The sequence below is a fragment of the Rhynchophorus ferrugineus genome, unplaced genomic scaffold (genome assembly GCF_030347505.1).
Source record: "Rhynchophorus ferrugineus isolate W39M unplaced genomic scaffold, kcgeb_rfMv2 rfM6, whole genome shotgun sequence".
NCBI classification, from domain to species: domain Eukaryota; kingdom Metazoa; phylum Arthropoda; class Insecta; order Coleoptera; family Curculionidae; genus Rhynchophorus; species Rhynchophorus ferrugineus.
The window spans coordinates 12,567,278-12,582,941 of NW_027472585.1; the positions used below are offsets into that span (position 1 = coordinate 12,567,278).

The window sequence follows — 15,664 nt, forward strand, 5'->3', positions numbered from 1 at the left end:
TTTTACTATGGTAGGCCGGGGAATTTTCAGTTGATCTGTTATCTGAAACAGATATTGCAGAGCGTTGCATAATAATACAGCTGCTGCAGCTTGGCTAATTCGACTTATTACTTCAGTGGTAGATGCTACTTTATTCTTCTGTATTACTGAGCTCAAATACTTGATTCGAATTGTAATTGCTCCAACTCCTGATGAGAATTACAATAGCGAACTGTTAGTTTTAAATACTTTGGTGTTTTATTCATTACAACGTTTATTTATTGATTTATCAACAAACCATTCTAGAACATATTCGGGCGTACTTAATCTGGTTACTTTAGTCAACATTTTACACTGCTCTATATAGACAATCATATCTATATATATATATATATATATATATATATATACATAAAAACGCTAATAACTAATGCTAATGTGATAAATAATGTTGTTTTTGTTCTGGAAAATTAAGAAAATAATTGACACAATACCAGAATCTGTCGATCGAAATTAAACATTTAATAAGAAAAATTATCACGTATTTCTGAATGATATTACATACGGTAATACAGTAAGAGCATTATTTTTGGATATTTTGCATTTTTACTGCACAAAAACACCAATTTCGTAATATTGAACGGCCAGTGCCGGGTTAGTTTACCAGGTTGAGAGTTTTGGAGCGCACCTTCCGTTCAGCTGACCGGTCGACGTGTAGTTTCTGAAGATGGCCGACATGCTCTCGGTATTAGATATATTACCAATAGTCGAAGCGTTCCTCCTCATGTATTCCATGGCGTCCCGCATTGCCAGCTTGGAGTATGTCTCGAGGATTTTGGGTTCTGCGCCTTGATGGTTTCGTAGTAGGTAAGGGCGGATGAATTTATTATCAAACCTCTTAAATCTGAAAGCCGATTGAATGTTAAGTGTATAATATAACAGCATAGTGGTTCACTAGAATAACTTTCATTTTGTTATGTGGGTGATATTCTTATCACAATCCTTTGTCTAAATACCTTTTTATAATAATGGAAAAAATTGCTGAGCTCTAGTGATGTTTCAAGAAACTTTGTTGGTTAGTTATCGAAACAAAAACACTAGTTTACTACTTGTACTAGTATCTTTCATGTGTTATAACGAATTTTATAACAATTTGAAGTTAAATGACGATTTTTTGTAGAGCATTTTGTATTTGAGGAAAGGCTATAAAAAGAGATTATATTATTTGGGAATAAAATAAACGTATATTTGTGAACAGTAGTGCTTAGCAGAATGGGAATATTTGTATATCTATTAAGAACGGTCTATGTCAAAGAAAACGACGATCAAATTGAACGAATCGTGCTTAAATCATTTTGCAGTCTGACTAGCTGCTTTTATATGTCAAAAAAATGCTATATTGAAATAAGTTTGGCTCAAGTGAATAAGTGATTATCTTATGGAGTGATCTATACATCACACTACCTCATAGTCTATTTTTTCGTTAATTCAAAAATGTATATATTCATACTAACCTATCTCGGATATGATAATTACCATGTTGACCAACTATGTCTTCAATTGCAGCCATAGCATGATCTATCAGCTGAAAAGAGAAAAACATTATAACGTCAACGTTTATTACGTAGAGAGGGTACAAATAAATTGGGACCGAATACGCCATTAAATACAATCAAAACAGAAACTGGTTAATATAATTTCCACAATGGAACATTAATTGGACCGTTATTTCTAAGTAAAATTATAGATAACGAGCCTATTAGATATAATAGCGTGTTAAGAAAATATCAGAGCGCTTTTACTTCAATTTAATGTTTAGTCAGTAATTATTTCTTTCTTTATTATATATATATATATATATATATATATATATATATATATATATATATATATATATATATATATATATATATATATATGTATATATAAATCTGAAATTATTTGAAATTTGAAATTATTCAATTAGTACTTGAGAATGGAGAAATTTGAATTCAGGGATTCAGGTTAGACAAGACAAAAGGTAGGACTAGAGATATAGGATACCATTTTATTATTATGACATGCACCAAGTTTATTGTAAATATGACAGGTAATAGGGAGTGGGACTGACAAGAGTCCTACTTTTTCTTACTTATGTACTGCACTATAAAGGTTAGGATATACCTGAAGGCATTAGGAGACTTAACTTTTCATAGAAATTGATTTATGATATGATCATCTCTTGTTTAGGTTTGGCCTTGTTATTGTCTTATAAGTTACAGACGCTGATTTAGCTGCTCTGGGTAAATTTAACGAAGAACAAGCGAAGTTCAGAATAATTTATGATTCTGTAGAAGAGAACAATTTAATTAATTTTGAATCCATTCAAACGGTAATACGGCGATACTGTTTTACCATGGTTCGATGCCAATAACTATTCTGAAAGGTTTTCAATGGTTACTCCTAGGGAAGTTTCGGAAGAGATTAAACACCACTCTAATTTAGGAAACATCAAAACATCAAAAAAACATCAAAGAAGGGAGTGAATCAAGGAAGTCATAGTGATATCAAAATCTGGTAAAAATCTAAGTGAAGTTTAATCATACTGCCTTATTTCTTTATTACCATTCTCAAACCTATTCTCGAGCAGAGAAAGCTGATACTATCTCACCAGTTTGGTTTCAGGAGTACCCACTCAATAATTCACCAAGTACATCGAATTACAGATGTAATTAAAAAAATATTTAGAAAATAAAGTTGTCTGTTGTCTTTCTCGATGTTGCACAATCTTTTGACGGAGTATGGCATGAGGGACTTCTATATAAAATGAAGTCATTTATCCTTAAGTATTAAAATCTTATTTGATTAATCATTACTTCGTTATTAAACATGAAGGGACATATTCTGATCTCAAACCGATAAGGGCCAGCATTCCTCAAGTGAGTGGGGAACAGTGTTTTATCTCCTTTACATCAATTATCTCCCCGCAACATTATATAGCACACCTGCTACCTTTGCTGATGATACAGCAATATTAGCATTAGACTGTAGAGTGTTCAACCTGGAAGCCCTAATCTTCTCTTGATAAAGTTGTAACCTGGACTAAAGAATGGAGAATCAAATTGAATGAAGCAAAATCTACACACACCGAATTCACAAATAGGGGAACTACACCGCATCGCGTCTTTATTAACGGCATTCAAGTTTTATACAAAGAAACACACAAAAAATACCAGGTATAAATATATAAGTATCTGCTGTATAAATCAATACTTAGGCTCACTTGGACCTATGGTATTGAACTGTGGGGTACAACTAGCAAATCTAACATTGCTATCCGCCAGAGATTCCAGAATAAAGTGATGCGTCATCGTCGATGTCCCATATTACGTCTCCATCAAACTTATTCAGCGGGATATACCCTTAGAACCCAGAACGAGTGTGATTTGAAGTTGTTGTGCGAAGTACTCAGAAAGACTATTAGTGCATCCCAATGCACTCGCCAAACAGTTAAATGTGTGTAATGCCAGTGTAGTGCATAGGCTCAAACGCAAACTACCATACGAATTGATTAACAGACATATAGAGTGAGATTTAATAATCTCTAAAATAAGTTAGAATAGTCTTTAGAATAAGTTAGGATAGACTTTAAAATAAGTTAGAATAGTATCTAGGATAAGATTTAGATTATAAGTAGTATAGCAGATCACTTACTGAAGCGATTTTGTACATGTCAGGACGATGATGACGATTGATGTTTTGTACATGTTAATAATTAAAAACAATGTGATATGTTTGTTTTTCTCTGATAATAATATAATAAAACACTGGAGATATAATAGAAATAAATGAAAAAGAAATCTAGATACATATGATTTACTTACTCTTTCGTGAATTCTCTCGTTCATTGTCGGTTTCCTCTTTTCAGCTGTCTTGACATTGAGAATCTTAACAAGTGGTTTTATGGTAATCCCCTGCAAGAAAAAAGAATGGAATCAAAGACGAAAAATAATTACGAATCAAATCTCGAGAAGGCGGTCGGCTTTTGACGAATTTAAACTTTTCCAGAAATTAGCCTGGCCGTTTCGGCCACGCGAAAAAAAATCGGGCGCCATGTCGTTTTTTATTTATTTTGTCTAATCAGAAATAATTGTATTCAATTTCGGGTGGAAAATCGATAACGGTGGAACGGTGCTGGTGGGCGAGACGTAAAATTTGTTACAGAAAGTAACGGTTAATTGATTCGATGCTAATGGAAACGAAATAAACATTTTTATTGAGTTTCGAAGATAATTTTAAACGAATTTTGAGGCGTTATATTGGATAAACTGTGGGACGTTTATTGTTTTTATTCCCAATTTAAATTTGCATATCTTGATATTTGTTTATATAGGGAAATGTTTATAAGAGTCATTCTAAGATAAGAGGTACTCGTTTGTTAGTAAATTCGACATAACATAAATGTTTTTAATCTAATTATATAATGTTTTATTGAAACTACTCATTTGTGCATATCTGCAAGGTAGCCAGTCTAATTATTAAATTTATCTTGTTTGTGTGAGATATCAGGGGAGATACCCACTACAGGAGAGAGGCTATATATACAATGTAGGATACTTTATGGATAGGAAAGCAATTTTAACGATGCTTTGTAGGAAAACGCGACAACAGTGTCGCACAATTTTTAACATAAATAAGATTAAGTGTTTTAGATTCATTAAAAATATTGTTAATTGATATGTTTGCGGCTTGGCTATCTCTAAAGAAAGTAATTCATGGATTTTTAGACAATTTTAAAGCTGAAAATGTCGAGTTTTTAGTTAATCACTTGTTACAAAAATTTACAACTATAGGGTACAGAATATCTTTAAAAATACATTTCTTGCATTCCCCTTTCGATGTATTACCCCCTAATCTTGGAATGGTGAGTGGCGAACACGGCGTTTTCACCAAAATATAAAACAGATAGAAGAGCGTTGTCAAGGAAGATGGAATGCTACAATGAGAGAGGATTCTACTATTCACAATTTGGTACTATTTTTTTTATAAAATCAATAATATAAATAAATAAATAAATATGATTTGAAATTTTCATACACTATTTATTTATTTCATACTCTATTACTCTATTACACTCTTTTATACTATATTTATTCCCTATTCATACTCTATTTATTTATGGCACTTTAGTTTATTCCAACCTTAAAATGGTACGTTTTATAAAAAATTTAACTTTTAAGAAATAAAAAGTCACAGGTAATTATTATTATTATTAATACAATAATAAACTTTTAAACCTTAAAACTTTCAATAATCCCAATTTAAAATGACTGAATCAATGTTTCCGAAAAAGCTTAAACTTTGTACGAGAATTACCAAACAATTGGGAAGAAATGGACTTTCGTTAACTGGTGTGCCTGAAAATATTTTTATATACGTATTCTGTTGATCTGAGTTTTGCTTGTCAAAACTATTATTTTTGGACCCCTCTTCTGAAGTGCCTGGGATAAGTCTTGCAACGACGAATATATTTAGTCTTTCTAGAAGTTCCATCCACGTTATTTAGAGCTCCCTTTCCGTAACCGTTCTCGTGATTATTCCACGTCTAGTTAACCAGATTTGGGAAACAATCTTGTAAAATTGTTGCCAATATTTCAAACGTAATTTTATTATGGTATTGGGTAACCGTTACATGGGCTTTTTTCCTCTTCTTCAACTTTTGTATAGACTAGTACTGTGTGCATACCTAATTATTGCCTCGAACCTCCCAAATCCTCCGGATTCCTCCTCCGGATTTTACTTTGCAATCATATATTGTTTGATAATTTTCGCTAAAATCCACATGGATACATGGTACATGGATGTATGGTACTTTCCTCTCTGTAGAGTATGGTGCGCAGAAGTTGCTATGTATTGGTGCATGATAACGTTATTTCGAAAATTTTTGAAAAAAATGTTTTTTATTTTGTATGTAGAAAGTACATCTTAGCTTAGAATTATTGTTATCTATTATTTGTAAATAGATGATAATGAATTGAATTTTTTATTACTATGAATCCTCAGTGTATGTGTTTAAGAAAATGAAATATCATACATCACTTTCGAAAAACTCTAGAAATTGGCAAATATTTTTAGTGATCCTGCTCTTTTACTAGGCAACAAAACAATATCAGTAAGTTCAAAAGCTGGCAAATAAAAATTTTGACGCTAGTTTTATTTTTCACATTTTATTGGATTATGCCAAAAGTTAATTATAATAAATTAGAAACAGGGAATGAGCAAAATATAACCGATTTTAAAAATTATTAAAAGGATCTCGTGTACGATGTCATGCCTCTGGTTCAAAAGAATAGTATGGTGAACCCGTCCCTCTGATTAAAACTGATATAAATAATATAAGATTATTAATGAAATATTTCGATTGCAGAAGAAAAGAACCATCATTCATTAAAATATCGCATCTCGTCACATACGGACAATGGAAATACTATATGAACACATGACATATACACAATATTTATTTATTAATAATATGTTGAGCCACCATTTGTATTTAAAACTGGTGCAATTCATCACGGAATAATGTCCGATTAGTGTACAATGGAAGATTATACCATTTCAATACCAAAAAATGTGCCAATGCTTCAATGATGTTGAAAACCAACTATAGCAGTTCAATTATGTTGAGGTCTGGTGTTTCATTTGACCTGGAAACATATCTGGTAATATTCTGATGCATCGGGCAGACGTTATTGGGAACGAGGACCCGGTGATTCTATTGATTCCCGAACTTGAGTTAACACACGAAGGGATACTGTCGTATGGGGGCAAAAGTTATGATTGCAGCGACGGATGCGGTCGTTTCAACCTGGAAAAAGGGGGGGAGGTTAGCGGTGATGCGGTGCTAAAGTCCCAGCATAGCGACCAGCTCGCGAACAAGCGCGTTTTCAGAACTTTAGCTGAGTTGTTGTTTCTGGAATGATTGAGATATGAAGTGCTTGATTTCTGGAGTGTCAGTTTCGCCATGAATTTGATTACTTGAGACGAGTTATGAAGCTTTTAAGATTCTCCTGAGGAGATTATTTTGGAAAACCTGAAGCAGTTTCAACTGGTTGGGTATAACAATTGAACTATTGATGAACATTAGATCCGTAGAGGAATACGGAATTAACATCTTGTAAAATAAGCGTTTGATGGGGATGGGAAATCTGCTAGAAGGACAGATCGGAGAAGAATACAGGTTTGCTATCCCCCAACATTTCTGGATTGCTTTCAGGATTTGGGAATGCCAACCGAACCGTCAGTCGAGTGGAGAGCCATGGAATTATTGCGGTGTCGATTTTAAGTTGCGAGATGCGTAGTGCGTAACGCTCATTATGGAAAATGATGGCCCAAGTGTTCAGGAGGTTGATTTGCAACCTTCAGAATTTGAACCACTTGACCGCATGCTCGAGCTGGTTCTGTAAATGTTCATGAATTGTAACTTCGAACCTGGCGGCCGCGAAGAAAGCAGTGTCGTCAGCGTAAAACGCGACGTCAATGAATTCGCAATAATTCGGTCATGATATGTGTGGGAGCACCAGTTGAATACACTCCGAAGAGTCGGTTTCTTTGAGTAGGTTCTCTGTACATATATTCTGCTGTTTGAAGGAAACAATGTAAACCAGGATTCATTAGACCGTACTACATTCATACAATCATCAATGCACATATTCTATGACCTTTGTACTACTTCTTTCGCGGCTATATTGCATGATCATATTACTTTATCTATCCTTTATTTAGTTGTTTCATCGATTTTCTTTTCATTTTCCCAGATGCTTTTTAATAACATATTTTATATCTACTTTAGGTATATTTTTTATGTAATTCTACGATCATATTGTAATGTATTTTTAGTGTTAAATGTTGCCTGCTCGTTGTTATACGCCTGTAGGTATAATATATTATTCTGATATGGGTATATAGAAGCAAAGTAAAGAAAAAAGGTTAAAATATGACCCAGTTTTACCCTTTCGAAACACCTTAGCCGAGACATGGTCTATTAATAATAAAATTCTTGTTTAGCTGTTCGGTTATTTACATTAATTATCCACGTGCTGCGTAGAGGAACTATTTAAATTTAATAACAATTAATCGATATATTGACTAGAAAATTCATTCAGGATTCCATTTTGTTCTTAATATAGCTTTTCTATATAAAATAATTTAGCCTATTACATTTTCTAGGTATATATTAGTTTTTCAGTTGGTATTATCGTAGTAGATCCAATTTTTATCGCAATTCACAATACGTCAGAGTAAACTCTTCATTTTTAGCGAGACAAGCAAATAAATGCGATATTCCCTGCTTTTTAAGCTCGCATATAGCACATAGTGAAAAATAGTTAATTCATCAGTTGCAATGCTCTCTAAAATGTATTTGAAAGTTTGAATTGGGTTTTCATCTAATAAGTTCGACAGTTTTTTGTCTTTGAGCTTTTGCCATTAACATAATAATCACCACATATAAGTCTTTGAAACCAAAACCGACAGGTTATATTTGCACAATGAAAGAATCACTATATAAATGAGTAAACTTTATCAAGAGAAACAAAGACACTTCATTGTATTTTTCATGGTAGGATACATAAAACTTATGTAATAAACTTCTACGTCTTCTGCCCTCCCATGATTGTATATAGGATCGTTATTAATTTATCATATTTAACAAAATAAAAAGTTAAAAATGAAATATTCTACAAATAGAAAAGCATAGTTATGTGGAATATTTTAGATTTATAATTTTTTTGGAACTACAAAAGCAAATTGCCCTGTACTTTTACTGACGAAAACTTTTAAAAATTTTAAAAGTATGATATTAAAATAAAAATAACAGTATTAAAACTGCATTAAAGAATTTCACTTAGAAATTAGAAGGATAGAAATGTTTACTAATGAACTGTTATATAAGAAAAATAATTGTATGTAGTAATATAATTGACTTCGCCATTCTTACCTGAAAGAAAACCGTAAAATATACAACAGCAATTGTTGTGGTCATGAACATTGGCTGTAGTGGCACGACCTTGGGATCAATGAGAAGCACCAACGCAAAGGCTACCGCACCTCGTAAGCCGCCATAAGACATAACGAACTTCTCCACCTTGCTCAGCTGGTGAAGACGGAAACGGTTAGCTATAGCCGTCAGAATAATCACACCTGAAAATAAAATTTCATGGTTTAAAATTTAAACAGTAATAATATTTGTACTATGCTAACGTGCACAATGTTGACATTAACAAATGAACGTTTTTAATGGGAAACAAACAAAAAATGAGGAACTAGTTAACATTTGATGGGATCTATTGAGGTTAACTAATTACTTCTTAGAACGTCACCTAATTTCAGGTTCTATTTTTAGTGCTTTATTATGATTAAAATCCCTCAAGCACAGTTAAGTTTTTCATGAACATTTAATAAAGCCAACAAAAATTTACTGATATTAATCAACAATCATGCATAATTTTCATTTCAAACTGTTATTATCAGCAAATATTGATAAAAATATGAACTGGGTAACAAAGTGGTCGATAATTATAAATTATTTATTTAACAGGGTGTCCAGTTTGCACGGAGTTCAAACATTAAAATGTTATAAATGAAACAAACGTCCATCAATGGATTGTCTTTGGAATTAAATTTTGCGTGTTGAATATCTGTAGCAAATTTCTTGAACGTTCCATAATTAACATTTGTTTACACTTAATTACTCAATAATACTGTAGCCATCGCTACAACCCTTTATTCCTATATCAAAGTCAAACGTTGGAAACGCTGGTAGATTGGTACCATGCGGTTTCCGGCTATAAAAGACCACCACGACGACGTCTTGCTCCTTTTTCTTTTCTCTACCACATTGTAACAGTACCTAATATTCTGTCCGTCATGCCGTCGACCACATGTATCACTCATTATCGAAATAAACAGGTATTTATTCAACCATTGTTTCAGTTTCCGTGCGAATACATTCCATAAAATAATAGTGAGTGTTCGGACAAAAAATTGCATCAACAACCACACATTTCGATCAGACGAACATTACTACAATCCCAAATGGAAAACTGTGGTTGTAGATGATGACAAAATCGTCGATAGATATCCCAAACACAGCAATAGATACCGTTAATCGATATATATATATATATATTAAACCGGTATTTCAATGGATTATGATTAATTTTGACGGTGCTAATATTGTCGTACTAATATAGCATTATATGTAGGGTATTAGTTTCAGAATTATCATGCCTTGTCTTTGTTATGGGTATACTTGTCTTAGTACAATGCATAAACTAATTAGATTTACTAGTAATAAACATAATAAATATTACTATATGCCAAATAAACCCAAATTAGTTTGTTAAAAAATTCTGTTTCTATATATTTTAGAGTCTCCTTTTTACCAACCATGGTTTTTCTGAACTGGACCTACTGGAGTTCAAGGTGGGCTCTGAACCACGGTCCTCGGCATTAAACCAACTGGCTGGTGAATGGCCAACTTAGAAATCATTCAAGAAGACATCCGGTCTTACCCAGCCTGGTAACTGACGTGACTGGGAAAATATTCCTTCCCTGATTTTACACTCTGGTCTAGGATAATGACAAATATTAAACAATCACAAACATAAATCTACGGCAATGCTTCAGGAAGAGTCGAACCCGCGGCTATCGCAACAGTAGGAGAGCCGTCCTATGGCCTCTTCCACTGCGCCAACCAAGTGGACGCTAAATAATTCTGTATTCAATATATGTAAAAATATATTAATATAAACAAATATTGTATATATTTAGAACATTAATTAGTTATATCCATTTATTTATTAGTTGTAATTGTATAGATTCCCTCAGACAATAAGCTATAGCTTTTTCTCTATATTAAATCACTCCTATTTCCCAAAGTGTTTTTGTATATATTATGTGGTCAATCCTGTGTAAATTATTATTAAAATATGTGTAAATGTTACAATTAAACTCAAAGTATTAACCGTCAATTTCAACAGTAACAATTTTTCATATAACTCAAATTTGTTTCGTAACCACCGAGGTAAATTAGCATGGTAATCTAGTTAAATCAATACGGATTTTTGCAAATTAACTCCATAAATATTCACCTTCGTTTTACGAACGTTTCATAACAGAAAATACTCAGAGCGAATACCTTCGAAATCTTTTTATACGTAATTAAAATGTCGCTGTTACGTTTTTATGACATTTAGAAATAAATCGTTTAGGCCGTGGTGAGGGTAAGGCAGGCACGTATTGATTTTGGGCAAGGTTATCATTTGGAAACCTCCAGACCATTTACTTAATTATTCCAGAATTGTAGAAACGGAGGTCGTTTAAAAGAAAAAAAGTCCATATTAATGAAACCAATCTTGTTCATGGCGTGGCTTTAATTAAAAAATATATCTTTTGACATTTTAATAAACAACTTTTCAAAAGAAGGTTTCATTTAATTTCTGTATTTTTTTGCTGTACAGTGGTATCAGATAGAGTTTGAATTCAATAGAGTTAAGAAGATATTACTATGATCAAAAAAAATCCAAGAAGAATAGGGCTTTCTTTCCCGAATTCTTCTAAGAATTTTTAAAATAAGGGAATAGTCAGTGCAGAGCAAGCAGAGCAGTTTTGATGAAAAATCGCGAAGAAATAATATTGTGTGAGAAGATAATTAACAACGCTACCATAATCGCAAGAAACTGACTGAAAGTGTTGCGTTTCTTTGGTATCGTATCACGTCTAATACGATATTTATTTAATAACCTTAAGCTTTTTTTATTATTTAATTATTACATTGTTACTAGTCGTTTTCGATTAACCTACAATTTTATGTTAACTTAAATCTCGCTGTATATTTATATCTCAGTCTCTGGTGAAATAATTTTTATACATGTCACTGCTGCATTTTTTATTATATGCACCTCACTACGCAACACTACACAAGATCAGATGGTTTAATTCTTTTGAGTCCGTGTCCTGTTTAACCACCTCCATTGGTAATATCACCAATTCAAAAGCTGCAATACTTCAATATTCCCATGAGAATGAAGTCTTTCCTCATGTTCCCTTGTAATTCTCTTGATTTCTTGACCGAATGTGGGTATCTGAAGGTCTCAATGTAGGTAATCAGTTCTATAGTATTTGGGTGTGCCAATAATACCTCTCAGGACTTTCAGGTTCTGAAAAATTTATATTTTAATTATGTTACTTGCAGGACATCCCCATAATTGAATTCCGTATGTCCATATAGGTTTCAGCATTTGCTTATATAATAGCAATTTATTATATACTGATAATTGTGATTTTCTTCCAATTAGCCAGTACATTTTCCTATATTTCAATTCCAGTTCTTTTCTTTTCTTCTTTATATTTTCTTTCCAGCGAAGTTTTGCATCAATATTCATTCCGAGGTATTTAGCGTTGTTGCTATATGGAATGATAGTATTATTTAATGTTATTGGTGCTTGTACGTTCTGTTTATAGGCGAACTGCACATGTACAGATTTATATTCATTAATTTTTATTTTCCTAGCTTGTGACCAATTTTTTATATTGTCACTTACTTTGGTTTGGTATATGTTCACTTACCAATTATTTATATTGTCACGGTTTGGTCTTTTTTTCACGCTATACATTTTGTAAGGCTTCTTTACTATTGTCTCAGTCAGCTATAATAACAGTATTATCAGCAAATGTAGCCAGTATTCTCCATTTGTGGTATATCACACGTGTAGAGTAGATAAAGCATTAGTCCCAGTACACTTCCTTGTGGTACACCTGCTTTAGCTTCTTTTATTGTAGAGTAACCTTCTTCTTGTTTGACTCTAAACATTCTTGTTGTAATGTATGATTTTGATTGTTCAATGTGTTGTTTTGGTGACATTTCTTGTAGTTTATGAACAAGGCCTTTATGCCAAATCTTATCGAAGGCTTCTGCTATATTTAAGAATATAGCTGGGCATACTTTGTTACTTTCGTAGGCTTTTTCAATAACATCTGTTGTTCTGCGGACCTGTTCAATTTTTGAATGCTTGTTAATAAATCGGAACTGATATGTTGGTGTTAAGTGTTTTCTCTTTATGATAATAGCCATAATGATTATTTCTCTGAAGAGCACTTCTAGGAATCTACTGATAATATTAATGACAACATATATTTCTTTGTTTGGTCGGTCTAATGAAAGATGAACGAATTGCTCACAGACTTCTATAGTGAAACTGACTTTTTGGGTGGAAGTTACGGCCACCTCCGAAAAATACAGGATCAATATCATTAAATACAGTTATTAAATACAATACAGAAAAATAGACGACTAGAACAGCTGCTGCTGATTTCCATTTGCATAAAGATTTAGTGAAGAACATTCGATATAATGTGGTATATTGGTTGAGAAGTCAAGACTCCTCCCGATTGTCATCTATGGAATATATTGCCCTTATAATTTACTGTTTCCCAAACAATTACATTTTACTTAGGATAGTAATCACTGACACTTACACACATACATTTTTTTAGTGATTAAAGTTTTACAAAAAATGAAAAAGTTAGGATTTTGACATAATACCTTGACATAACTATACAAAAATATTGTAAATAGGTTCCTATATTGATTAGGTTTTTATATCTGGTTTAACTAGGTGGTTGTATGCATGATAATCTGGCAAAGAACTGTTCCCATTTAAATAAACGATTTATAACAGATTGAAGTCAGACATTCATTTGTATGTATCAGGCAGATTGTATAATTCTGAAATTTGACACAAATGTTTTGATACTCGCAATTCTTTTAAGTTTTTTCAACAAACTGTATTAAAATATTCGCCTGTATCAAAATCGTTAGTTGATATTTAAAACTAATCACACTTACCTATTGCTCTATATACGGAACAAAATACGATAGTAAGAAGAACAAACCACGTGTTCCAATCGTGGCTTTTATTAACTGTTGCCACTCCAAGAAACATGAAGATGATCGTTTCCGAAGAACTGCTCAACATCTTCATGGCGTACTTGATCGTCGTGTGAGACTTGTGGGAAATATTTGATTCCACATAGTTCTTCATGGTTATCCCACAAAAAGTGATGCTGTAAAAAATAAATATTTTATTTCAGTCAATTTTAAGCAGGATTTATTTTTAAAATATTTTTCTAGAATTTTTTTTATACTGCCTAACGTTATTAAAGGATTTGAGATCATTTTAGGTAACTGTTGTTGATTTATAAAACATTCTCTATGATGATTTATATATAATTTTCTCCTCCACTATTATTTAAGCGTCTCAATTTTGAATAATACTGATTTTGCAGTTTATTCTTGATGTGCGAGAACAAGCATGATTCACTTGATGTGTGTTGATCTACGAAGACTCAAAGATTGAATATCGAGAACTCTGATACTCCAAACAACTCTTAATAAAACGTAACTGTGGATGAGAACTTGAGGTATTAAATAAATGATACAAAATCCATCCATATAATTTTTAAATGAGTATATGTGAATATTAGTGATGGCTAATTTGCCCAGGTCGAAGATGTTAAATAACACGCATATTTTAGACTGATGTCTAACTTAGAAGAAGCACATACTTGCTATTCAATTATAAATTGCATGTGTAGCCATCATTGAAAAAAGTGTATATGCTATAGTCAATGCTCCATACTATGTTTCTAAGAAAGTTTTACAGCGTGGTATCCATCCAGGACCTATAACGAGTATAATTCAAAGTATTAGTGTTAAGCACTTCGAAACAGAGTTAACCCCAATATACCAGTCAATCAGCTAAATGTGAGTGATAACAATGAAGTGCTTAGACTTAGACGTTTACCATCATCCGACCAGATTAGAGGACAGACATTGATTTTGGAGCAGGATTTAGAATAATACATTTTATGCAGAGAATAACTTCTTCTAAAGAAGTTGTCTTCTATATGTTATGTAAATAATAACTATTACAAGAAATAAGTATTGTTCACTGAGCAGATTGTCGAACTACTAAAGCTGATAAAAGTCCATTGAATGAATGCTAGTTTCTATGTCTAAATATTTCAGGATAAATAATATAATGATGATGGAGAATTGTTGCCAATCTAATTTGTATCAAATTTCAAACAGAACAATCTTAGAATTACGAAAAATCATCAATATTAAATTGTCCTTTTAAATTTAACATAATCCTGAAATATAAAAGACATCGCATTATAATGAAACACTGTTGCATAAAATAGATAATTATAAATATGATTTATGAAATATTCAACCTATTACAGTATGATATAACGCCATTTTGAATCACATTTCCTGGGTAACAATTTAAAACTCATTCGCCACCAAGTGGAGGTGATTTAACTAAATTGTCGTTTCAATAAATGTAGCATTTTTCTACCGAGGAAACGAAACGTTTTATCGAATGCCTTATTTCCATGTAAATTGCCCTGCCAAGAAAAGGATCCTCCCGTTCCCCTGACCTACATTTCGCCTTTGCCAACGTTCTTGCTATTGTTCTATAGATTCAAGAGCCAACCAGAAGGTCTTTATTAACGAAAATATCGTTTCGGCACATCGTAAAAAAAAAATAGAACACGGAAGGAACGAAACAGTGCTATTGATTAACAATTAGAAGAATTGTAGCATTAAATTATTATAGATAAAAATCGAAACTAGAAT

General features: G+C 32.4%; 1 protein-coding gene across 11 annotated transcripts in view; it reads right to left on the bottom strand.

Moving 5' to 3' along the window:
• Nhe2 (Na[+]/H[+] hydrogen exchanger 2) overlaps positions 1–15,664 on the bottom strand; it is an 84,589-nt gene that overhangs the window by 39,202 nt on the left and 29,723 nt on the right. For 6 of the 11 annotated variants that reach the window (XM_076408085.1, XM_076408084.1, XM_076408088.1 and 3 more), the window contains exons 4-8: positions 13,868–14,085; positions 8,957–9,159; positions 3,843–3,932; positions 1,494–1,564; positions 644–883 (exon numbers count right to left, since the gene is read on the bottom strand). In XM_076408085.1, coding sequence (XP_076264200.1) covers positions 644–883; positions 1,494–1,564; positions 3,843–3,932; positions 8,957–9,159; positions 13,868–14,085 — 822 coding nt within the window. The remainder of the gene's footprint in view (positions 1–643; positions 884–1,493; positions 1,565–3,842; positions 3,933–8,956; positions 9,160–13,867; positions 14,086–15,664) is intronic. The other 5 variants (XM_076408092.1, XM_076408087.1, XM_076408089.1 and 2 more) reach the window with 1 other exon arrangement.